Source organism: Panthera tigris, chromosome F3, assembly GCF_018350195.1.
Source record: "Panthera tigris isolate Pti1 chromosome F3, P.tigris_Pti1_mat1.1, whole genome shotgun sequence".
Classification (NCBI taxonomy): Eukaryota; Metazoa; Chordata; class Mammalia; order Carnivora; family Felidae; genus Panthera; species Panthera tigris.
This window is the reverse complement of record NC_056678.1, coordinates 59,989,887-60,016,168: the sequence shown is the minus strand read 5'-3', so window position 1 is coordinate 60,016,168 and position 26,282 is coordinate 59,989,887. Positions and strand designations below refer to the sequence as shown.

Genomic DNA, 26,282 nt, shown 5'->3' with positions numbered 1-26,282 from the left:
CCCTGAAATGGGAAAATGGGCTTCCAAGTAGATAGAACTTAATTAAGATCCTGCAACAAGCACTGGGCCCCGTGATTCTACTGATGTGACAATAAGCTTACATCAGGAAGCGCGTGAGACATTTTGGAGTGTTTCCAGACATCATCCCACTGTCCTTCCTGACTTGTGATGTCGGCTGATTGTATTAGTGGCTCAGTTAACAGAGGAGGAAACTGAAGCCCGGGTGAATGAAATGATTTGCTCAAGGGCTATTTCACCAGCTGAATCTCAAGTCATGCTGAGGTCCTGGGCTCTGGCCTCCAACCTCAGAGCACCCAGACGAACCTCCCTAATCACCTGAAGGCACAGAGCCTGGGAGAGTTGAACCCAGACTCCTCAGGAGAGCTGATCTGTCTTGTCAAACTGGATCCAGGGATCAATCAGGGCAACTCTGCAAAGACTCTCTCTCCTTGTTAGTCAGTCCTGCCCGAGGAATAGCAGTGACCGGAGAAGCAGAGAACACTGCTTGTGTTTAATGAGGGAGAGAAGGTTCCGTGGAAATGGAGTGAAGGTGTGGAGCCAGAAGACTGAAGCTCAAAGTCCTCAGAGCATGACTCATATTAAGGACCTTGGACAGCTCACATGACCTTTCTCCTCAACTCCCTCATCTGCAAAATGGGGTTATAAAGCAGATCTTATAGGGTTGTTGAGACTAAACGACACAATCTTTGGGTCCGTGCTGTGTAAACTGTAGCATACTAATCAAACGGGAGTCATTGTTGTTAATAATCATAAAGACAGAAAGGTAAGGCCAGTCCTCAGATTTCCTATCTTCAACAGAGATGTTTTTTACTCTATGTAAAGGACCTCAAAAGCCCTTTGTAAACCGTGAAGTCGTGTACACCTCAGAGGAATTGTTAGCGGGACTGAGGTCAGTGGTACGATCCATTATGGGAGGGAGCACGGCTGACCGAGGAGGGCAATGGCACTCACCTCCCCAGATGCGTTCCCATAAAAGTGTTGGAGGAACAGCCCAATAACCTTGCCACTGAGCTGGCAACTCTCCTGAAGGTCTTCCATAGGCAGATGTCCTACCAGGGAAACTGGAACCAGATGTACTCAAGATCTCAAAAGAAATTAATGGCAATAAGACTCCAGAGTAAAAATATCTTTGTGCACCGAGATTGCTCACTCAGCTCCCTTTCTATCTGAGGATCATTTAGGCTTAATTATAGAGTTCAGGCATTCATTGGGTTTTTGATTAATTTTCTTTTCAGCTTGAGGAGCGTGTGAGTGTAGTGGGTCTGTGTGTGTGTGTGTTTACATCTTTCTTTGCAACTCAGTCGGGAGCTGGCTCTGGTAATGTTTAATTGTGCCCTCCATTCTAACAAGATCGTCCAATGTGCCAACCGGAGCTCGGAAAGCCATTGTCTCCGCTGCCTCCACCCCACGGGCTGTTCCTGCCGTGTTGAGGGATGGTGGGTGGCAGGCCCTTGCTCAGCTGGGACCCTTACTGCAGGATGCCTGCTTTCCTCCTCCTTTTGTGCTTATGGTGTTTAAGGGGTTCTGGGACCAGGAGAGCAGATTTCCTCCTCTACTAATTACCAGTGCCGTGCCGAGAGCTACCGACTGACAGCCAGCTCACCCACACTGCAGCCCCTGACAAGCATTTTTCTGGGCCAATCTCCCTGGAGATTACAAGGTTCTCTGCATTAGAAAACAGTGTTAGTTCTCTGATTTTTAATACATCCACTTAGTAGCTGGTAGAGACTACATGACTGTGGGTGAAAGTGACTTGCTTTCTCCTTTGCTTCCTTGTCTTTTGTGCCCTCCAGACAGGGAACATCTGGGGAGGCCGCGCAGGAGTGTCCTAGCATGGGATTTGGAGCCCAACGGCCCAGTTCAAACCCCAGCTCCTGACATTTTCTGTTTGTGTGCCTATGGATGAGTCACTTAACCCCTCTGGATCTCAATGGATTTTCTGTAAAATGGGGATAATAATACCAACAATATTGCACTCCTCCTAAGACTATCTGGGGATGAGAAAACGCATGTGGAAGCCTTTGGTAAAATACTCTACAAATCATAATTCTTTTATTTTACTGCTCAGAATTGTTGCTTAGAACATGATTTTGACCTCTGAGATATCATTCCTAGTACCAGGGACAGAGAGTTATTAAAGGCCCATGGAATGGTAGGTGGAGTGAGGACCAGCCTCCAGCCTTCTCATGTGCTGTGCACTAAAGCACTGACATGGGAATATAAAATCCATGCTGCAAAGGGCCCAGATTAAGAGCTCAATCTTGAAACAGCTGTCATGGATAAAAGGGAATCTGGAACATTCAGTTTTTGACATAACTGTAACGAAGATTTCACCCTATTTTTTAAAGGATGAATTTAATGGTCTCTAGTGCTACAAAGGTAAATGGTTCAGGGATGGAAACGAGGAGAGGACTGTGGCTGTCAGGTAAGTGTGACCATGCTGTGCTATGAGATTTAGGGGACCCAGGCTCTTCTCTTGGCTCTGCTGCTAATTAGGTCTCTGACCCTGAATAGATGAGCTAATTTAACTCTCAGTTTCCATGAGATCATGGAAGAAAGGATCTCAAAGGTGACTACATTTAAGATCTATGACCTGACAAAACAGTCTTTTCCACACGGGAATCAAAAACTCTGGTGTCACCAGAAACCATTGCGTATGTGCGTGTTCGGAATCCAAGTATAGTCCTGACACCTCCCGACTAAAACCTGATCAAGGCACTGAGTGAACTTCTCTAAACTGATGGCATCTGGTATCAGACCCAGGGAGTCTCAGGGGAAGAAAAGCCGGGTGGGAAGATGTGACCCCAGTAGAGATTTCAAGGTGAATTCTCTCTTGTTGGAGAGCCTTTTATTTGACAATATCCTGACTAAGCTGAAAGGTAATGATCTAAGGATCAGAGAAAAAGAAGGGATTGTTTCCTTGTAAAACCACTGTAACTTTAAAATAATTGGCTGCAGGGCAATGGAGCATTCTGCCAGGCTCATTCCAGAACCAAGAGACCCAACTGCAGAGCTTGAATGGTATCACCAACAATAATCATAATGTATATTTGCCCAAGGGCTTTTAACTTTTATAAGCACTTTCCCCTCTATTTTTCTCATTTTGGTATTACATAATTTTCCAGAAAACTGGCCAGGTCATTTCTTTTCAAACTCTGAATAGTGTGAATTTTCAGCAGGAGCAAGTCTAGTTAAGTATGCTACCCTTGGCTTTATATAGCTATGCCCTTGAAAAAGTTACATTATATGTAAACGTGATTGTGGAAGTCATCTTGTTTTAATGGATGGGCAAGGGGAATTTAAAAACAGAAACTTTGTATAGGATCTTGTAATTAAGTGATCATTTTTACCAGCTGTTTGGTACAATGTTGGTTTTTTAAATATTAGGTTTTCTTAGGATAGGGCCATGGGGGTTAGATTCTAGGATCAGTGTCTTAGCATCCCATAAGGTTGACATGTAATTCATTTAGAGGGAAAAGTTGTTTTGAACATCAGAGTGAAAAATAAGCAGCTTTATTTCAGCCATGGCATTCTTTGGAGCTCCCTTAAAAAACAAGGAAGCATGGGAAGGACAGACATAACAGCTGAATTATTTTTAAATGGAATGTCTCCAGGTCTCTTGTGAGTCACTGATGTGTCATTAATGTGCTGTTATAAATAGCTCAGCTTGCCATCAATAACTAATCTATAAGACAGTAGCTGGTGGTTGGGGTGTGAGGTTAACACTACATGATTTCAAGTGGATCTGTTAACCCTCTCTTGTAAATAAGCACCATCCCCTGAGACTAGAACCTGAAAGAAATTAGACTTAATTGCATTTTTAATAAAAATAATTTAAAAAGTCCTCTTGCTTTTCCTTCTCCATTCTTAGACTCTGGGAGAAGATCTCATTGGAGCCAACCATAGGACTGTAATAATTACTCTGACCCTCAACTCTTTCACCTCTGAAATTAGGCTGCCGGTATCCATCCATAAAATCCACAATGACACTGTGGCAGTTTTATAATTATTTTGCTTGGGGGATTTGGGTGATGGAAGCTAGAAGAGCTGGAAAAATTCTTACTGTAAAGACTAGAAACTCTTTAAAATGTTTGAGATTGGCCTAGCTAAAGGAAATATGGTCTCTCATCCTTGATGGTTGGATCTCAGCCATAGAGTCTTGCTTAATGTGAGCAGCTCATATTTTCATTAAAGAGCTCTGAAGTTAAGCATTATGAAGCACTTTCTCACAAATGCTCATGCAGTTAAAGTTGAGCTTCTGTGAAATTGAGCTAAAATAAACATATATAGATAAAAAGCGTATGTACTGGGCTTCAAGTACATAGGTAGGCACTGCTGGCAAATGTGTTAGTTATGCTGACTCCATCCTGACGTGTATGTTTGAATGCGTGCATGTGTATACATATGTGCATTCTGTATGTTCACATCATTCAGAAACTAAAAAAAAAACCAACAAAAGGAATGAAAATAGTATTCGTATTTGTTAAAATGTTCTTGAAATTCTACATGGATTCCATGGTTTAGAAACAATTATCTTTTTGTAAATTTAGGGCTGGAAACGGGGAACAGAATAGGCAGCTGTAAACAAAATTGCAATTAAGGTTTCACTAAAAACATGGCAAAGGCCCCAAATACCATAGCTACTGTAGAATACAGGAACTATCTATCCAAATATTGTGATTAAGGAATACTCTGAACGATCAGATTTTGGAAAGAAGTGGGTAGATGGAACCATTGAGAGTCTCCATCTGTCTGTTCACATCAGGACCTTGGACAGTTCCAAGGAGGCTCTCCAGAAGGGAGCCCATATCACTCTATCTCCCTTTTTTTTTTTAAGTGTGCCTTTCATTCCACTGAGTATGTTGAAGAGCTGATGGTCTACCAATAAATTCACAGGTATTAATTTGTAATAACAACTTATTTCTTTCTCTCCCCATTCTCTTCGCCACCTGACTTTCATTCCACCCCCATCCCCAGCACCCTCCAGTCAGACAGTGGGACTGTCTGTCTTACAAACACCTGGTGTGGATGTTTTCACTCCCACTTCTAATTGGTTGGGAAGCAGCATTTGCCACAGGCACTGTTTAATTTTGTTTCCATCCCCTGCATCTCGCAGGAAAGCAATGGTCAATAGTTCAGATAAAAGAATCATCCTGGTCAGCTCCAAAATATGGCTACTTGCATGGTAATCACAGCAAGTCTGTCAAATCAGCGATTTCTTTATTCCTAAAAGGAAGGGAATTTTCCTAAGGATTATGGTTCTACCACCCAAGAAGCAGCCCTACTCTTCACAAGTGGCTGCAAAGGCTGGCAAACCGAGAGGTCTGCTTTGGCTCAGAAACTCAGTTTGGCTCCTGCCACCCCTGGCAGCCTCACTGCGTGTCTCAGCGTCATGTGCTCCACACACAGTCAGGCCAGTCTGCTTCTACTTAGGAGGGATCACAACCAGAGGTGGCCCTCGTTTGGGTCTCCACATGAGGACCTGGGCATCGTTGGCATTGGGTTTCACTAGTGCATTAGGGGGGATGGGCTCCATCCGGCTCAGGATCCGGGGCTGCTCCTGCTGAGTCCTGCCCACTAGCCGGGCCCGTTGCCCCAAGAGCTGAAGAGGGTCCACCTCAATGTCCACCCTCATCCTCCACTTGATGGTCTGCAGAATGATCTTCTCCTTCGTGGTGGTGTTCATGGCCACCAGCCAGGTAGTGAAACTTTGGTCCCTCTTGATCCTTGTGAGCAGTGGCACATTGCTGTCACTCACTGGCACTGCCCACGTCACACTTGGGTAGAAGTTGTCATTCATGCTGACGGAGAACCTGGAGATCTTGTTGGTGGGACCAACCAGGGTCACAGTTTCTGTGGTGTTCCCGTACCAAGGGTAGCTCACCCCATCTGAGTCACTGATGGCTTTTACTCTCCCTTCCCTCAAGTCAGGTAGTTCCCAGCTTGACCTGGCAAAGCAGAAGAGATGCACAAGAAAAGAAGAGGCTGTATGAATTTTTCAAAAGATGGAGACATGCCCAACACTTACTAACACAGTCAACTTGGTCAAAATGGGAAGCTCAGAGGGGAATTCAGGTCAGAAAGTTCTATGCTGTGCTGCTTTGGGATGAGATAGGGACAAATCGAAATAACACAAAGATAAAAAAAAATACCAAAAAGTTAAATAAAATCATAGCTGGTTTAACTGGCAATGGGAAGCTCAAAGAGGCATTTGTGAGCCCCACAAAGAGGTATCAACTATTTGGGATGGTGGAATTGTAATCAGCTATTTAGAGTCATTCCATTGCAAGAACAACTTTCTTGGGAAGTATGAGTGTGTGCAAAGTTTGTTTGTTGGGAAGAAGTGGTTACGGTTTGATGTACTTGAAAGGAAGCATCAGGTGGAAAGGAGGGCAAAAGGAGGCAGAGTTAAGGGTTACACAAATTTCCCAGAAAATCACAGTCGTAGAATTTCTACTCAACAAAGAGGGTTGCTTAAATTCCAATCATTGGCCAATCCAGCACTTGGAAAACAGACATAGCAACTGATACACAAGGAGATAATGGTCACCTTCTGGAAACCACCTCAAAGCAAACATTGTGCTGTAGGCTGGCATACATAGTCTCTAAAGTGCTATTGTCCCATTGACTTCAGGTCCAGACTGGAAGTCTAATTGCTAACTTTATTTTTTTAAAGATTATTTTAATGTTCATTTATGTTTGAGAGAGAGAGAGAAAAGAGAGCGAGCCAGGGAGAGAGAGTGCAAGGACGGGAGGCGCAGAGAGAAAGGGAGGCAGAGAATCCCAAGCAGCCTTCACGTTGCCATGCAGAGCCCAATGTGGGGCCCAGACCCACGGGTCATGAGATCATGACCTGAGCTGAAACCAAGAGTCAGATGCTCAACTGATTGGGCCACCCAGGCACCCCATTAATTGCTTAGTTTAGTGAACCTGCCATTCTGGGCACTTTGCTACTTCTCTTGGGTACCCCTGACTTTAGCCCATGTCTCTTCCCCCAGCTCATCATCATCATCACCACCACCACCATCATTGTCACAGCTGATACTTATTGAATGCTGCTCTATTTCAACCACTGTGCTAAGTACTTTAACTATGTTATCTCAGTTAATGCTCAAAATATCCCACAAGATAAATGAACTTTTATTTCCATTTTACACATGAGAGGGTAGAGGTTTAAAGATGTTAAGGCCCATAATGTGGGGTCTACAGATTGTAAGAGGTGGAGTTAGGAGTTATTTGACTCCAGGGTTTGTGCTTTTGACCACTATACCATATCACTTCCCCAAGTACCCTTACATGGTTCTGGAGAAAGTCAGAGTGGAGGGGACTCTGGCTGTCCATCTGCTTGCAGCTCCCAGAGCAGCCACCAGGAGCTGGATTGAATCCAAACAGAAGCAGAAATTAAGTCAGCAGAGCCTGAGTGTGCATTCTCCATATATCCACTGCTGGGACTAGGAATGATTCTTAGTAATATGAGAAGTTTTTTTTTTTTTTTTTTTTTTTTTTTTTTTTTTTGTGAAAGGCAGAGGGAGAGAGAATTTTTTAAAAAATTTTTAATGTTTATTTACTTTTGAGAGAGAGAGACAGAATGCAAGTGGGGGAGGGGCAGAGAAAGAGGGGGATACAGAACCTGAAGCAGACTCCAGGCTCTGAGCTGTCAGCACAAAGCCAGACGTGGGGCTCGAACTCACAAACTGCAAGATTAAGACCTGAGCCGAAGTTGGATGCTTAACCAACTTAACCAACCAACCACCCAGGCACCCCTAGACACAGAATCTTAAGCAGACTCAATGCTCAGTGAGGAGTCTGACATAGGGCTTGATCCCACAACCCTGGGATCATGACCTGAGCCAAAACCAAGAGTTAGATGCTCAAACCACTGAGCCACCCAGGAGCCCCAGAGGAATGTAATAATTAAAGAAATAAAAGAGATGCTCCACTCATCAGCTAAGTTCTTCCTCTTATGAAGTGACAGAAGATCCTACAGGGCTTTATACAAATGGCTTAAGAGAGAGCTCCACTGTCAAGTTGATGCTGAAATGTCTCAGCATCTTTTACTGTCACGCAGGGACATTGAGACACTAACTACTGCCTCTGGCTGGCCTCCACAGCACTTCCAGTGTGGCTTCCTGGAGAGGAAGTGAGCGCACAGCTGCAAGAACCTTTTCTCTTGTCTGCATGCCCTTGGTAGCTGCCGGGAGTAACTGCAGTGTATCATGATTGGCAGAAATGAAGAAGAAGAAATGACCTCAAATAGAAAGTCAGAGAGATACCGTTTTGCTGCACATGCTGGTTGTAGCTGAGCCAAGGAGTAGCTCACCGAAAATGCTGTGGCCATTTCTTACTGTACAAAAGGGAGTAAGTGTTATTTGAGCAGGACATATTCATATATAGGTCAGAGGTCAGGTGAAGCCCAATCTGCTTATTGGGTTTATGAAATGGCCAGACTGGAGTCAGCTTCTTGCCTCCAGCCAAAGTGTGGAGACACTTATTAAGTCACCAGGCATTTACTTCCTGTGTTGCCTCAACTCTGATCTCCGTTTAGGTTACAGTGACAAGACCTGTTTGGGGTTCTTTTGTGGGACTAGAGGACAAGTATTCTCAGCAGTGTAAAACTGTACTTAGACACTGTGCCAACTGTGGCATATTGGCTAGGGAATTTGGTTTTTGATTCTGTTATAACACTGTCCTTTTAAAGACTGGCTATCTTGCTGGTTGATTAAGATACTTTGTCTATAGTGTCTTCACAGTTCCTATTTTTGCCCCCATCTTCCTGCCCAGAGCTACGTGAACAGACTTAAGCCCAGGGTCTAGAGGTCAGTCAAGTGAGAAATTTACAAAGCTTAGTTTGGTCCCAGATGTTCCGCAAACAGAGATAATATAATAAGGCTCTACTCTTGTGTCTGTCTTGGGAGAGAAGGAAGACACCCTTTTCTTGGAAGATCCTGTGGAATAGAGAAACAAGCTTCTTATTCATCACATGGAAACAAAGGGACATGGCTGAGTTTAGCCAATGGGTGCAGTGACCTTGGGAGGCTACGTACCCCATCCATCCACATTGCTGTGACTTTGGCCACTGCTCTATTGGAAATCCTTTGGGTCTGAGGCATGTTCTCTCCCACAGCCCCAGGGAGGGTTTGATTTTGGAAGTAGCCAAAATTCACTATGACTTCAATCTAGTGAATAGGGACTAGGTTTCTTTTCCAAAAATATCATAGTTTTATTTCTTTTATGAAAGATAGGTACTAATGCACATTCTAAGGTAGTGGCTTTTTTTTTTCCCTCCAAAAAGAGTTATGCCTATACAATGCATGATTGGTTTATATAGCTGATAAACCAGTTTGATAATGGTTTTCAAAGAAGTTCCTGATGAATTTCAGGAGTGATAGTACCGTGGAGTCACTCTCTCTTTTAGAGAACTACTTTAAATGAATGCTTGAGGCGCTTCAAATTCTACATGGTCAAAGTGAACTCACCACCTCTAGCATACACTTGGCCCCTTCTCCCATCTCTGCTGCAGCGGGTGACCCACTACTCACCCAGCCTTCGAGGCCAGAAATAAGGGCCATCTTCCTATGCTCTTTCCTAGACTGTCTCAGCCACCGCATCACCGCATCCTGTGAATTTTGCTCCATACGTGATGTTTGAATTTATCTCCTTTTCTCCAGTTCTCACTGCCGTCATTTAATTCACACCCTTAGCATCTCCCACCTGGTCTACTGGTAAGGGGCCACAGCTGGGCCTCTCTGCATTCAACCCCAATCCCTTTCAAATTCATCTTTTAGCTGCATTGGTGTTCCCACATGCAGACATGATTCTGTCCTTTCTACACCCTTCAAAGTTTCCTCTGAATGGGCATCAATGGCATCATCTACATGGTAAGATTCACGTTTCTTAATATATGGTTCTCCATGGTCTGGCCTCCCCACCCCAACATGCCATGCTGTTCTTCCCCTCTTCCTTTTGCTCATGCCATGCCCACTGCCAGAAGCTCTCTCTCCCCTGCTAAAGTCTCACTGGACCTAAGTACTCTTTTTTGAGAATCATTACATGCGTCACCTCCTCCAGGAAGCCTTCTCTTCCAAGCTCTCCTGGATATATCCAGCTCTTTACAGGTCCCAGGTTATATTATAATTGTTTGTTTATGTGTCTGCTTTCTCCATTAGATTATGCTTTCCTTGAGGCTTGGGACTGTGACTTATTTTTGGATCATTAGTGTTTAGCACATTGTTGGCAGATAGTAGATCTTAATACATTTTTGTCAAAGGAATATTTTATTTAAATCATTTTCATGCTTGTCTTATATACAGCTTGTATATAACAAAGTGTTTTATCACAGTTTTATACTTTATATTTTCCCTCACCTTTAAAAAAACTATTATCTACCATTCATGTATTCCATTATTACAATTGCACCACATTTAACACCATGTTTATCCTTGGGGGGGAGGCAGACAAGCCACACACAAATAAAATGAATGAACTGGTGACTACAAATGTATTTAGTGACTGTTCATGCCATAATATACCTACACACAAAAATTAATGACACAGACTTGGAGTGATACAGGAAGTCAGAAACATGGACATCTGTGCAGGCTATAGGGGGAGGGTTTGGGGAGGAAATGGAATTTGAGCTGTGAGGAACAAAGAAGGGCACACCTTGGCGGGAGTTTCCGTCATGGACAAATGTGTGGCATTAAGCATGAACATGGAGTGTCCAGGAACCAGAGGGACCACCTGGGAAGAGTGGAGACAAAGCTGGTTGGGCAAGGCAGTGTGAGTCTGGGAGAAAGTGCCTTTAATAATGGCCTTGAGCACTGGGCTTCATCCCAGGGGTGGTGGGACTTTTCAGCAAGAGATGATGAGCCAGGAAGAAATGTGATGTATGAAGAAGAATTAGAGAACCAAAGGGAGGGAACCAGGATGCTCTGGAGCTTTTGCAACATTCTAGGTGATCTTTAGTGAAGCTTTCATCTATGCTGGTGGCTGAGAATGGAGAGGAAGGGCCACAAAGAAGAGATACTGCAAAGATAGATCTACTGTGGCTTGGCAACTGATTGCCTCTCAGAGACAAAAGAGGAAATAAAGTAAAACATTCACTCAAACAATTAATCAGAAGAGCCAAGCACAGTTGACTGGTGTGTGTGTGTGTGTGTGTGTGTGTGTGTGTGTGTGTAAAATCATTCTCAGAAGTAACAAGGTGTGGCCTCACTGTGGCTGACATGCCACACCCATCTCCAGACCCACCCACAGTGGAATTTCAGGGTGCAAAGCTCTGACTCTTCCATTAGGCAGGGAAGACGGAGTCGTGTTTGTCTTTGTGTCTTTGCGCAGGACGTGGTGGTTAGAACATGGAGCACACACACAACTCTCGTTTCTCCTTGTGTCTCGCTAGCTCTTCCTCACCATCCTTTGCTGGTTCTGCTTCATGTCTCAACCTTCCACCTTCGGAGGGCCCCAGGTCTCAGTCTTTGGCCCTCCTCTCTTTTCCATCTTGGTGAATCCAGTCTCATGGCTGTAAGTACCATCTACATGCTGACAACTTCCAAATTTCTATCTCCAGCCTGGATTGCTCTCCTGGGCTCCATATACCCCCTGGCCCACCTGCCAACAACCCTGGAGTCACTCTTGACCACTCTCGCACCTTCCACTTACTAACTATTGGCAAATCCTGTTGATGTCGTCAATATCTATCTAGAATTCAACTCCTGCCCATCCATCACCTCCATCGCCACTACCCTGATCCAAGCTACAGCTGGCTCTCCTGGATTGCTGCACTAGCGTCCTAAACTAGTATGCTTGCTAATACTTCTGCTCTGCTGCTCTGGTCTATTTTCAACATGGCAGTCACAGTGGTCTTGTTAAACAAACGTGAAATTATGTCACTCCTCTGCCCAAAATGATTCCACGGCTCCTAAACTATTTAGGAAACGTCAATGTTCTTAAAAGGACCTAGGTGGCCCTGCATGATCGGGGTCTCCATTTCCTCTTGTATATCATTAACTTTTCTCTCCTTCTTGCCCATTCTGGCCTCTGTGCTGGTCACTGAGCATGCCAAGCAAACTCCCACCTCATGGCCTTTGCACTCTTCATTTCATCTGAAGCATTCTTCCTTCAGGATCTGTAAGGTTTGCTCCCTTGCCTCCATCATTCCTGGCTCAAGCATCGTGTTCTTAGTGCCACCTTTCCTGTCAACCATATTTAAAATTGCAACTTCCCGACCCAGTGTTCTTCATCCTATGTCTCTGATTTATTTTTCTCCACTGTCTAATATAATATATAACTTATTTCGCTTATGGTCTCCCAACTCCCCACATGTAAGCCCAAAGTATGTCTTATGTTGTGTTCACTGCCATATCTCCAGTACCTAGAACAATGCCTGGCACGTGGAAGGAGTTCAAAATTGGGGCCCCCGGGTGGCTCAGTCGGTTAAGCATCCAACTTCAGCTCAGGTCATGATCTCACAGTTTGTGGGTTCGAGCCCCGTGTTGGGCTCTGTGCAACAGCTCAGAGCCTGGAGCCTGCCTCAGATTCTGTGTCTCACTCTCTCTCTGCCCCTCTCCTTCTCACACTCTGCCTCTCAAAAACAAATAAACATCAAAAAAAATTTTTTTAAAAGGAGTTCAAAATTATTTGTTGAATAGATAGGTATTGAAACAGTCTGAAGTGAAAGGTAGGAGGAGACTGAGTTTCAATTGGGACGCGATGCTTTTGTGGGGTTGCAAAGTTGGGTCTAGAGCTTAGGAGAAAGTGAGGGCTAGAGGTGTAAATCTGGCAACTGTCTGCATGGAGAGGGTCAGCTGACCTGACGGTGATATTGGGATCACTGGAGCTGAAGGAGATGCCTTAGGAGGCTCGTTCAGATGGCCAGAAGACAAAGAGGAAACTAAGAAGCAGAAGGACCAGCAAAAGGGGACAATGAACTTCCAAAGTCAAGAGAATTTCAGGAAGTCACCGGTGTTTAAAGCCACATGAACTGGAGAGAGTGGGGTTAAGAAAAAGACCATTAGATTTATTATCAAGACTCGGTAAGGAGTTATGGGGGGAATGAACAAGAACAAGGGGAAAAAAAAGAGAATTCAGGTAATTCCTTCAAGAAGTTGGGCACCAAAGTTGGAGAGTTGTCCGAGCAGAGGAACCGAAAGCAGGATTTCTGGAGCCAGGTTGCCTCAGCTTGTAAACTGAGTGCTACCACCTACTGGCTGTGTCAGTTAGATAAGTCACTTGCCCTCTTTATGCCAGTTTCTATCTCCAAGCTAGGCATAGTAATAGGACTCCCTTGATGTACTTGGTGTGAGCCTTAAATGTGATAATGAAATGTGAGGCGTGTGGTCAGGCATGGGCGCGAGTGAGATTTAAGTTCAGATATGAGTAAGGAAGCAAGACTCAGGAAGAGGGAGGGTTGGGAAAGAAGGAAACTCACAGCGGTCGACCCTTTCAGCTGCAAACACTTGACAGCAAGCATGTGAGGCAGGGATTATTGTACCCTGGTCACACACAAGGAAGCTCAGAGTGAACTGTGCAAACTCCTCCTCCTGGGGAGGGCAGTGCCAGGTTTTGAAGTCAGGTCTTTCTGGCCCCAAACCCTGCTTTCTCTCCTTCACCATGCTTGTGGGAAAGCTCCTTAATCTTAACCTTCAATGAGTCCCCAATCTCATTTTTTTCTCTTTGAGGTCTTCTTGGTGGTGAGTGGAGAAAGCACTGATTTGGGTGTCAGTGCTAAAGTAACAGCTGGCTGGCCTCAGACAAGACACTCCTGTCGGCCTCAGGCTCCTCATGTGTAAAATGGGAAGGCAAATTAGAGAAGGAAAGTGACTCCAGGCAAGTTACATCTCGGAGCTGTTACAAGGATCACACAGAGCAATGGCAGGTGAGCAGACGCTTTGGAAACTATAACACACGAGACCCACATTAGTTATTATCTCAATTCCCCTCCTTCTCTTACAACCCTCTCCTCACGGGATAAACACAGTGTTTTCATTTTGGACAATCGGTCATTGACCCAAAGCGCACAGCTAATGGACTCGCCAATGGAGCTAATAATGAAAGCATCGATTATTGCAACCTTCATGCTTTCTGCAGCCCAGTTTTAGAAGAAAAAGGCAAATCTTCTCTAAACAAGCTCGTGCGAAGCATTTCATTCAAATAAGTGGCCCCTGGGTTGAGGTCCTGTTTCTACCCGGACCCAGCCAGTTCTCCCAGGGCCCACGAGGAGCAGAGCAACCTCCCCGAAGGAGCCCCTCTTTGCTCCCCCCCCCCCCCCGAAGCCCCATGGTCACCAAGGAGATCGGGAGCCAGCAGCAGCATTCTTGAGGGCAGGGAGTGGGCAGGTATTCGGGGGTACTGCTGACACTGATGTCCCCTGATTGATGGGTGGTTTCAAGGGTGTTTCAAGCTCCCAGGGAGGCTTTGAGATCCAGGATGATACTGTCCCTCAGCCCAGGCGACAGGAGCTCCTGCCTGGCCCTCCACTTTAAGAGACCCACTCTGCTATCTTCTGGCTATGCCATTTCACATTGTGGGGCTAAGCGGACGTGTCCATCTGGAGCCGGTGCCCCTTCTTCTAGACCATGCTCTGGGTATCTGGGATCTCAGTATTCCCAGCCCATATGGCCCCACACTTGCCTCCAGGGTTGATGCAAGGCCTTTTTCCTGGTCTGTCTTCTTAAGGGTAGTCTACTCCACCTGTGTGAGCCAAAGCATGGTGGTTTGTAGGGGGCATGTATGGAGTTTGGACAGGTGTGTTAGGTGGTTAGGTGTCTACATGCATATCCATGATGGTCCGTATCTCTCTATATGGTACAGAGCCAGGGTGGGAAGAAGAGTGGGGCCAGCTAGGGGCCGGCTCGTATCTTCTTATGCCTCTATACCCTAGCACAGAACTTGGAGGAGTCTGAGAATTCTAAATCTGAACCTCGCTTTCTAGGTTGTTAGAAAGGTATTATCTGTCAAGGTAAAAAGACAGAACCGATGTGATTTAGCACTGCCAGTCTGACTTACACCCTCAGCTTTCCGTTAGTTGACTTAGAATTAAAACTACTATTTAGAAATATGGTATGTAGGCCTTCGTTTGTGCTCTTACCTTGGACCCCACAAATATCGGGGACAGGTGGAGGCGGGAGCTCTGGAGCCCTGTGGCTTTGGAACTCTGGACAGCTCTAATTCAAAATTTTCTTTTGATTTGTGCGCTTTTACTCACATCTGTTCAGTCTTAACATTTACAAAGTACTCCCAGAAATAGCTTTGTACCCACTTCTTATATCAGTCTCATGAAGTGGGTATCATTCTACTTTCCATTACACAATAGGGAACTTGCTCAGGGGTCACACAGCTAGCGATGGGCAGAACTGAGTTGCGATTCTGGGATCTGATTCAAAATCACGTGCTTTCCTCACAATGACGCCCTGGTACCAAATTAGTGGTCCAAGGGTTCTGAAAAATAATGATAATAGTCATGGGTGATATTAGCTGACAGACGCTGCTGTCACCAATAGTGAAACATTTTTTACACAACTGCTAAACAGACACCCTCCGCCCTCCCCAGGTGCCTCCTCCCTAGCCATCCAGGTTCCTTCCCAGGGCCCCGGATCTCTCCGAAATTCACCAACCAAACACAGGGTTGGACTGGGGACCTCCGAGACCCTACTCAAGCTCCAGGGCTGCATTTCAGCCCTGACCTTATCACAGGCACTGCTCTGAGTCTGTGATCTCTCCACCTGGTTGAGCCTGCTCTTACAGGAGACTGGCTGCTGTTAACTTTACTGCCCTTTGATGGTGGGAAGGGGCTCCTGCCTTCTCTCTTTACCTTCATGGCTCGAACCTATGGCGTCACCACTTGGGAAGGTGGAAAGTTAAAGAGAATGCCGTGTTTTCTGAGGATTCAGACTTTTCCCCGTTTAGTGCTGGGAAAAGCAGTGCACCCACATCCCGGAGAGCCTCCTGCTCAGTGTCACTTCTGACTTGGCAAAGGCAGCGCCCAGCACCTCTGCTTCCCCGGAGCCCTTCCACATGAGGAGCTTGAAGTCACAGCCCATGGCGAGTGAGTTAAGGGAGAGGAGAGGATGGAGAGAAGCCCCTTTCCAGGAGCAGGTGGGGGCAGGGCTCAGGGCTGCGAAGAAGGCTGCGATGAGAGGTGGGGGAGGCGGGGGTTCAGAGCCAATGCCCTACGTCACCTGGTGGGTCCAGACGCCCACTGCCTCTAGGCAGCCTCTCAGCCTGTTGAGACACCAGTCCCAGCCCCGGCCCTGGCATGGGTCCCGATTCTCAGATGGTTTGCACCATGATTACAGAGTAAGTTTTAAAATTAGGTCTTTCCTCATTCTGCACTGTTTATGTCAGACTCTGAGAAGCCGCCCACCTCCTCTTCCGCCCCTTCCTTTCTGACCACATCCTTTTTTCTTGGCACACAGTGAGGCATTTTTTTCCCACAGCAGAAAAGACCATTTCCAGTGTTTTTAAAGAGCCATCCGTGTTGGGAGAGGCTCCATGTTTAAGCGAAAGGCTTCGGTTGCCGCCGCATTCATGCTCTGTTTTGATTGGGTTTCTGTAGCATTGGAGACGCCTTCTCGTTACGTATCTACCCTTCACCACTTGGAGGTCATTTTCTCCAGCAGACCCCCTGTTCCAGCTGGGTTCCCAGAGGCCTCTGCTGGCTTGTTCATATTTGACAAGCCGGAAGTCTCGGGTCAGTGGCCAGTTTTCTGGGTCACGTCTGAGGATGGCTCGCCTCGACTCCAATTCTGGGCTTCTTGGAGCGAAGCGGCCTTCCCCACAGACAGGCCAGGGCCGCCTTAAACACCGAATGTCCTCACTCACACCCGTGGGCCAGGCATGCGGGGCCAGACTGTGTCCCTAGGGAGCACCGCGCCCTCTGAGCTAGGCACGGCGGGGGTCCGTGCCCAACCTCCAGGGGCTCACAGCCTACTTGCACTCAGAGGCTCCCCACACCCTCCTGTCCTCCAAATGAGGGTCCTCCCTCCATCTCCCAGAGGCTGCTCCAAGGACACAGCCCGGAGGGGGTGCTGTGGTGCTAAGACCGTCTGCAATGCCCAGAGTTGCCCACGGATCAGTGTCAGTCCTCACCCCACACTGCCTGCCCCGGTCAACGGCAGCCACCCCTTGGCCTGCGTCGCTTGGCTCGAGTGACACTGTGTTTCCACTTCTCTTCCTCTTTCCCCTCAAAATGCTTCCCATTCACGATGTGCAACCCTGTGAAGTAACTCCTCACTTTCTATTACAGAACAAATACAGACGAATGATTTTTTAAGTGAGAACGTAGGCAAAACAAAAATAAAGGGAAATGCCCATAGTCCCATGATCATCGATTACTACTCTTTTTCTTTCCTTCTTCTTTTAGAGAGAGTGCGAGAGGGTGCATGTGTTCCTGAGCTGCGGAGAGGCAGAGACAGAGAATCCTAAATAGGCTAATGCCCAGCACAGAGTGTGACGTGGGGCTCAATCCCATGACCCTGAGATCATGACCTGAGCTGAAATCAAGAGTCAGACGCCTAGCCAGCTGAGCCCCCCAGTGTGGCCCCATCATAGATAACGACTTTTACCATTTTAGGGTGTCCATTCAATAACGCCCTTCTTAATTTTAACTAAGAATCTATCTGTAGTAGCGAAATCCCAGAATGAGAGGGAAACACGTATCCACTCTCCTCCTCCTCTTGTCCATCGTTTGTCTGGCCCCTAGGGACGAAAGCAGAGGATTCAGTTGGCTTCCATGGCTAGGGTGTGCAGCCCATGCCGCCCCCCCCCCCCCGCCCCCGACGCCACCACCTGGTCCCTCTGAACTCTTCCAGGGCCGTGGAGCAGAGCTCCTGGATGGTGCTGTCACTTGGAGACGCTCACTGTGCTGGCTGGCGGGGTTTTCAGGGCCTCAAAGGGAGGGAGTCTGATTTCTGAAGACAGAAATGCAGTGGGTGTTCTCCCCAGAAACGAGCTGCTCCTCCCAGAACACGGGACCCCACACAGCTGGCTTTCTTTGGGCTCCACAGACCCTGGGCACTCGGATGGCCGCCCTGGATCTAAGCCGGACTTGGGTCCCCATTCACTTCTCCTCTCTAGGGTCCCCGCGTCCTCCTGATTGAGTCTCCCGCACCACCTGCAGCTCCTGACGGGGGTTTCTGATCTGCAGGTTACCACACTGCCAACCTATGCATTCGGGGTGCGAGGAGCCATGGCCTCTTCACCCCGCCTGGTCCCAGCCCCAAGCCAGGCCTTCCCGGGGGCTCCTACAATCTAGAACCCTGCGGCTGCTGTGACAGCGAAAGGCTTCTGACCCTGTGAGCACCCAACCCTCCCCCCCCTTTGCTTTTGTCCCTCCTGTTGTGTCACGGACCGGGAGGAAGTGTGGCTCGCTTGTTTCTTTTTGTGTTATTCAAGTGAGATTCCTAGTTTGGAGTCTCCCGGTGGATCCCTGGGGGAGGACGCTTTGGGGTCTTCCCACCCTGCCAGTCCCGGTGAACTGACAGCCTGGCATGCTGTGTGGTCTCGCTGACTTTTACACAGAACATCTGCAGCCTTTGATGTTGTTTGTAAAGATGCAACCAGTTTTCTGGGGGCTGGATCCAATGATGATGTGTGCATCTGATGGAGACGATGAACGCTGAGGACGGCTGGCAGGGGGCCCCAGGCAGCCCCGAGGAGGAGACAGCCTCTCTGCCACCCCACCCTGACATCTGGACCTAATGCTGATGGAGGCCGGGGCCAGAATTCAGAGCTCTTCCTATCTGTTGGCCTAGACAGTGGTTATGATTCTTTCCTATCTGGTTTGGGAATCATCAAGGGGGACAATTTCTCGAGGTCAAGGAGATACTAGTAATGACATGATTGCTAAATCTTCTGCACTACGAATAGGAAGTAACTAGATATTTACCAAATGAATGAATGAACCACGGCAGGGCTTCTGGGCACAAGCGTCTGAGCAGGAATACGGGGGCACCACCAAGTCCAGAGCTGTCTGAGCCTCACTGATCCCAGCCTGGGGAAGAGAGATCGCCCCTTCCCACTCCTGTCCTCCCCCCCCCCCCACCCCCCGCCATCAGCTAGCCGAACAGAATGGCCCACAGGGCTCAGGCTGCTTTGGGGGACCAGACCTGGGGAGTTAAGTAGAAAGACCAACAGATCAGGGAAGAGTCTGAGAGACCTTGGTCTGGGTCACCAAGCCAAGAGCGAGACTCAGGAGTGGGCTCGGGGTGGGGGGGGGGGAGGGGGGAATATCAGTGCAGGGTCTAGGGTGAAGGCTGCTTGGCCCGAGTGGTCTTATGGGGCCTACAGTCTGGAAACCAGAAAGTGAAGTCAAAGGTCTGTTTATTGGATCAAGAATAAGACCAGAGGAGCCAGACTGAGCAAAACAGCTGTGGTGATGAGGTGGAAGCCACGGCAGACAGAGGGGACTCCGGAAAGTCAGATGTTATTAATACCACTATTAATGGCTGATATTTCCTGGGGACTCACTGTGTGTCCAGCATTCTACTAAACATTTGACACAGCACCTCAAAGGAGGCACGAGTTACTCCCCTTGACTTTTTTTTTTTCTCCAACTAGGGAACTGAGTCTCAGGTTAAAGCATTTGGCAAAGTCACAAAGCAAGTAGGTGGCCGACCTGGTCTGAACCTGACTCCCCAGCACCTGGGGCCACTTGTGGCTCAGAACCCAAGGCTGTTGGCAGGCAGTACTGAGCTGAGTGCCCAGCCTGATTCCCTCTCCCCCACCCTCCCAAAGCACTGGTTCTCCGTCCAGCTGCTGGGAGCGGTCACCTCTCACCAGCACTGGGCAGGATGCAGGCGGGAAGGTGGGGAACGGGGACGTGCCCGTGCCCCTTCTCCCAGCTGCCAAAGACATCGGCTTCTTGTTCAAGGACATCCGAGCTCCTGCCAAATAATACCCAAGCGGGGGGCGGGGGGGCGGGTAGGTGGAAGGGTTAGGCTCATGAAGCTAAACGGAGGAGGGATGCAGACACAGGTCCACGGAAGGGACGAGGCTGAGGACCGAAATGGTGTGGGCGAGTGGCACAGACTCTTAAAATCAGAGTTTATTGTTTTCATTAACTTCCGCTGTGTGTTCTTCACGCGCCACATTTCACTGCACGCTGAGCTGGGCAGCAGATGTGGGGAGTTACCGGCACCAGCTAAGCTTGGGGGTGGGGGGCAGGCAACATGAGGCTGCCGACACCTCAGCCTGGTGACACGGCCATGAAAATGGTTTATTAGGCAGGTGCCCTGCTTCACACACAGAAGGGATGCCTGTCTGCAGGGAAGTGGATGTGGACACGTTTGTGAGCACAGAGGAGTTCGCACGGGTATTGCCAAGCGAGAGGGACAGAGAGGTCCTAAAACGTCCAGGGACATCTAAGTGCTCCCCCCGCGCGGCCACGTGCGCTCGGTCCAGGTGGACTGACCCCCTCGGCTATCACCAGGGACATCCTCCACACACCTGCCCTCCTCTAATCTGCAACAACACTACCAGATGGCCGGCGGCACGGCCCCGCTTTGCAGAGGAGGAAACTGAGACAGAGAGATGAAGTCACACCGGGATCAGGCAGCTGGGCAACCATGAAGCCAGGATTCACATCTGAGCGGTCGCCTCTGTGGCCCAAATTTCAGCACTCAGCTCTCCAGAGATGGAGGGTTCTCAAGCTCCTTCCATGCTCCAGGCACCATGCTCGGTGCTGTGATTCAGCTCATTCGGTCTTCATAACCTCCTTGTGAAGGAGGCGTTGCTAACTAACCCTGCCGGCCCCAGGCAGCCTCTCGGACGGAGAAGTTAAGGAAGTTGTCTGTATTCCCCCAGCTGGGAAGTGGCTGAGATGGGATTTAGACCCAGGAGAGACCCCACACTCTTCCCCTTAAACTGGGTGCCTGCCTCCCACGTGACCATGTTGTGTTTTCAATTTTAAAAAGTTACATTATGGATCTGTGCCTCCCGATCTGCTCTCCCTGCTCATGGATGAAATCCTTTAACACCTTCTTTCTGAAGTCCTTCCACCTCCAAGGCCATATGGGGGGAGGGGACACGAAGATGGCCTTGGCTTGGCTCCTGGCAGGTGGAAGGGCTACACAAATAGCTTCAATGCAAAGAGGGAGGTGAGGAGTGCGCTCAGGCCGGAGAAAGTTTCTGGGGTGTTGGAGATGCCAGAGGGCACCTGTTTCTTGGTATCGTATTCTTTTTGATGCTATTGTGAAAGGCATTGTTCTCCTAATTCCCTTTTCAGAACACTCGATGCTCGTGCTTAGAAACAAAGTTGATTCATGAAGAGTGCGTGTTGGCCGTTGTGTCCTGTGCTCTGGGGAAGGTGGCACCGGAGGGAGTCTCCCCCATGGTGGGGTCCAGGCTGCGGGCGCTTTGAGCCGATGCCGCTTAAGCTGTTGGTCACCTCCATCAAACACCCGGGGGACTGGCTTTTGCCCCTGGATGGATCATCTCCTCTCTGAAGATTCCGGCATCAGCCTGAGAGCCAGCAGGGGAGCTGACTCACAACAGAAACCTCTGGAACCTCACACTCTTTAGATGTGAAGTTGAAATCGGGAGCTTTAGGACTCTTCCTGTCTTTGGGAGCCCATCAAAGCTGTGTGAACCAGAAGGAGCACCGACATCCATCCACATGCTGTGTTCCCCTTGGTCCTCTCTTGCCAAGGGAATCTCCCTCCTCTGCAGACCCTGCTAGCGGGGCAGAAAAAGCACTCCACTTGACGTCAGAAGATCCAGGCCTGCATCCTGGCCTGTCACTCAGCTGCACGACCCTCGTGAGCTACACCCTGGCTGTCCTCGGCCTGGGTGGCCTGAGCTGTAAAATGATGCCCCCTTACGGAGCCACGGTGCAGGTTACATGGCAAGTGTGTGGAATGCTAGGGTTTTTTTTATGCCCATTACAATTTCCGGGCTTCATCGAGTGACATCCAGCTCTGGCCAAGCCGTTTCCACCCCACAGTCCTCCGGGAAGTGCTTCGTGACCATTTCAGCTCACCTGACTGCTGGTGACTTAGCCACCCAAATGTAGAGGCAGACGAGGCAGATGCTGGCTTGGCGGCTTCCCGGTTTACAACTCTTCCCATGACAAGGAGAATGAATCCCAAACCCCTCACTTTCCCCACTCACCCTGCCTAATCTTGTCTCTGACTCTCCCCCCAGCGCTCCATCCCCGCCAGCTTCCCTTATAGTCCTGAAACATGCCGACTCTTCCCTGCCCCAGGACCTTGGCACATGCTGCCTGGAAAGCACTTTTCTCCATTATTTACGTAGGTAACTCTGAATAACCCTCAGCTCTAAGTGCAAGTAGTACCTCCTCTGGGACCTTCCCTGATCTGCACTCATCTTCCCTCCCCCAACGCTGAATTAAACTAGGTTTCTGCCATAGAACTCTGTTCTTTTTCTGATTTCATACAACACATCTCCATTTGCAATTACACATGTATGAACATTTTTATGGTTTAACGTCCGTGTCTTCAGGTGGGTTCTAACATGCAGACTCTGGTTACTACGACAGACCGAGTACCTGCCACACTGTGGCACACAGTGGTGTTTCAGGGACATGTGAGGGGTGAAGGTCTGCAGAAGAGGCAGAGGATGGAAGGTGTTGGAGACGGAGTGGCGATGTCGACTGCCTGAGAGGGAAGGAGGAGGAGCGGGGGTGGGGGGTGGGCAGGAAGAGGGCCAAGGGCTCTAGGAGATGAAAGAAACCCGGTGGGAACCCCCTGAGAGGGACTAATTGAATTTAAGGTTTTGGAGAGGAGTGTGAGGGATGGTCTGTTCTGAGGCTCCTAGGAGGGGTAGATGCTGCCTCCTGATGGGGTGCAGTTGGAGTGTCCCGAGTGCCCAGCCGGCTAGGAAATGGACCAGGAAGTAGGAGAGGGCTCCACGGAGGGGCCCCTGTTGCCCGTGTCCCTGCAGTGGGGGTGGCCCTGCCCTCCAGGTGTCCAAGGGATACACAGGTGCCCCTGGACTCTGCAGGAGGGGGCTCTCTGGGAGGCAGGGGGGCTCCGTTAACATCACTTTGGGGGGGGGGTCGAACAGCAGCTTTTCCCCGTGGGCCGGAGCCCCGTGGTCAACCGTGCTGCAGGGATTCAGGAAGACTTGGTTCACACTGTTCCTGAGCCGCACGGGGCACTTGGCCCCCCCTGGCAGCCCGTGTAAATCCCAACGGCAGAGGCAGGGATGGAAAGCCAGACAGGAAGCTGGTAATGGCCACTTGCAGAAGTAGCTCTTTTAAAACATAAAGGTTCATACCAAGGTCAGTTATACAAGGCTCCCCCTGGCCCTCCCAGGCCCCACTGTCCCCAACACCCACTTTCTGACCCCATGCACTCATGAGGGTTGAAAGATGTCAACATGAAGACCGGGGGGCAGCAAGTCCTATCCCTCATGCACCACTTCTTGGGGCTCCTGAGCATACAGCCTTGGAGAGAATGCTCTCTTTTCCAAGCCAGGACCATCCAGCCATCTGCCCATTCAGCGATGCTGGAAATGGCCCAGCCCCTGGACGGGCACAGCGATGCCCAGCCACTGAAACCAACCCCTTATTCAACAGGAACGCTGGGCTGAAAAGTAAGTCACACAGGAAGTATGTGCCATGGGCCAAAGGAGGAGGCTATGTCGATGATGACAATGGGGTAAGAGCTTTCCACCATCACAGCTTTGTCCTTCCTTCAAAGGCTACATCCCAGGCCCACTGAAGGGAATGTCTCCACAATCAGAATCAATAATAAAGGAAAGCCACCTCAGAGTTATGGCTCATTTTAAATTGGTTCCATGATTTCTCGAGCACTTGCCATGTGCCTGGTACTGTCCTTAGTGCAGGGGACACCAAGACTGAAGACACGCCCCCTCCCCCCCTCCCACCAAGGAATGACAGCCTTAGAGGCAGATCACTTCAATATGGTGTGGGATATTTGGGGACAAAGCCATGTCACCCTAGGGGATGTAGGAGAAGCATGGACCCCAGCTGGGGATAGGAGCAGGTGGTGACAATGGTGACGGCCAATGCGGATTGAGGGCTTGCTCTGTGCGGGCATCGTTCCCCGAACTTCGCACGCGTCCACTTATCAATGGTGACAACCGCCCAACGAGGTTGGAAGTAGCACTGTCCCACGGGACTGGGGTTTGGGGGATGAATGAACCAGCCCGGGGTAATGAGGGATTTGAACACACCCCGCGTGGAATCCCGGGTGAAGAATGGGTGGCAGAGGAGGAAGCGGCATGAGTGATGGGCTCAAGGCGGGGCCCGGGCAGAGAGGATACCCGAGGCACTGCTGAATGACTTAGGACGACCTGAACATCAAGTGGGGCCAAAAACGAGGGGAGATAGGAACCCTCTTGCGCTGTTGGTGGGAATGCAAACTGGTGCAGCCGCTCTGGAGAACAGTGTGCAGGTTCCTCAAGAACTTAGAAATACGACTACCCCACAATCTCACAACTGCACTACTAGGTATTTACCCAAGGGATACAAAAATACAGATTCAAAGGGGTATATGCCCTCCGATGCTTACAGAGGCATTAGCAACAATGGCTAAACTATGGAGGGACCCCGAATGTCCATCGACTGATGAATGGATAAATATATATATATATATATATATATATGGACTATTACTCAGCCATCAAAGAGAATGAAATCTTGCCATGTGCAACGATGTGGATGGAGCTAAAGTATATTATGCTAAGCAAAATAAGTCAGTCAGAGAAAGACAAAGACCATGATTTCACTTATATGGGGAATTTAAGAAACAGATGGGCATATGGGAAGAGGGGAAAAAAGAGAGAGGGGGAAACAAACCAGAGGAAACTTAATGATAGAGAACAAACTGAGGGTTGACAGAGGGAGGTGGGTGGGGGATGGGCTAGATAGGTGATGGGTACGAAGGACGGCACTTGTTGGGATGAGCCCTGGGTGTTGTAAGTGATGAATCACCGAATTCTACTGAAACCAATACTGTGTATGTTAACTAGAATTTAAATAAGAAATTGATAAATAAAATAAAATACAATAAAATCCCTGAATGAATTTTTTTAAAAAATGAGGGAAGATGAGGGGCGGAGGGGCTTTGACCACGCCCCCCACGGCAGGTTGGTGCAAGCAGGTGGGTTCTCAAGCATAATTCTTCATGGGTCCTGCCCTGCCACTCACCACTGCCATGGAGACACCCCACAAATGTTTGGTGACTGACTGGGAACATAACCATAGCCAAATCCCGGCTTTATCTCCTCCTGTCAATGACCTGATCCAACCCTTGCAATAATCCAGTGAAGTTGATAGTATGTCCCCCATTTTTAAAAAAATGTTTACTCATGTATTTTTGAGAGAGAGAGAGAAGCAGAGAAAGAGGGAGAGAGAGAATCCCAAGCAGGCTCTGCACTGACAGTGCACAGCCCGACGTGGGCTGGAACTCATGAACCACGAGATCACGACCTGAGCTGACATCGAGAGTCGGAAGCTTAACCGACTGAGCCACCCAGGCGCCCCTGTCCTCCATTTTAAAGCCAAGGAAACCGAAGCTCAGGAAGGTTAAATGATTTTTCTTAAGGTCCGACAGTTAGTAGGTGACGGAGACCGGTCTCGAACTCGCATCTGCATTCTGTGCCTTGTCTACCACACTCGCCCTGCTCTCGCTGAGGCGGGACAGCTGGAAAACCCAGAGACGGGGGTTAACATGGCCGAGCTATTATCTTTTCCGAAACACAAAAAGGGGGGGAGCCTTATGGACCAAGATTCTACTTTTCTGAAGAATTTTCCAGAACCTGGCTCTCAGGGAGAATATCTGTCCAAACCGCCTGTAACACACTGAGCAAACATGAGCCAGAAATAATGAGGTAATAAGCTGCCATCAATGCTAATTATCTGTGCTAATGGAGGCAGCACTGGTGCGGAGAATAAAGAGCGGTGGAAAAGTGTCCTCTGATGGCGGGGCATGGCCCTGCTCCCTGCCCCGCAGGGGATCCCGGGCTGGCTGCCCTGTGTGCAGCCTGCGCTCCCAAACCTGCCTGCTGTTCTCAACCCTCTCCAGCAGGGACCCCCTGCAGGTGGTTGGTGCTCCCCACCGCCCCTCCCCCTTTTCCTGTGCCCCAGTTGTCCCGCTCTGCCTCTCTTGCCTCTCCTTCCATCCTGGATTCCCTTCTGGTTCTCTGCCTATTCGCTGCCTGTTAGTCTTCCAGCATCCAGCTTCCTTAAGCCTGTCATCCAGGACATAGACCTTGATTTTCCTTTACTCCATGTTCCTCAGCTGCCGGCCAGCCTGGCCCCCCCCAGAAATCTAGTCTTC

General features: G+C 48.8%; 1 protein-coding gene across 1 annotated transcript in view; it reads right to left on the bottom strand.

Annotated features, from left to right (window-relative positions):
- Nucleotides 1-4,483: 4,483 nt before the first annotated feature.
- The window catches only part of FAM78B (family with sequence similarity 78 member B), a 79,848-nt gene continuing 58,049 nt past the window's right edge, over nt 4,484-26,282 (bottom strand). The window contains exon 2 of the mRNA XM_007078111.3: nt 4,484-5,969. Within this exon, the coding sequence (XP_007078173.1) occupies nt 5,447-5,969 (523 nt within the window). The 3' untranslated portion in view covers nt 4,484-5,446. The remainder of the gene's footprint in view (nt 5,970-26,282) is intronic.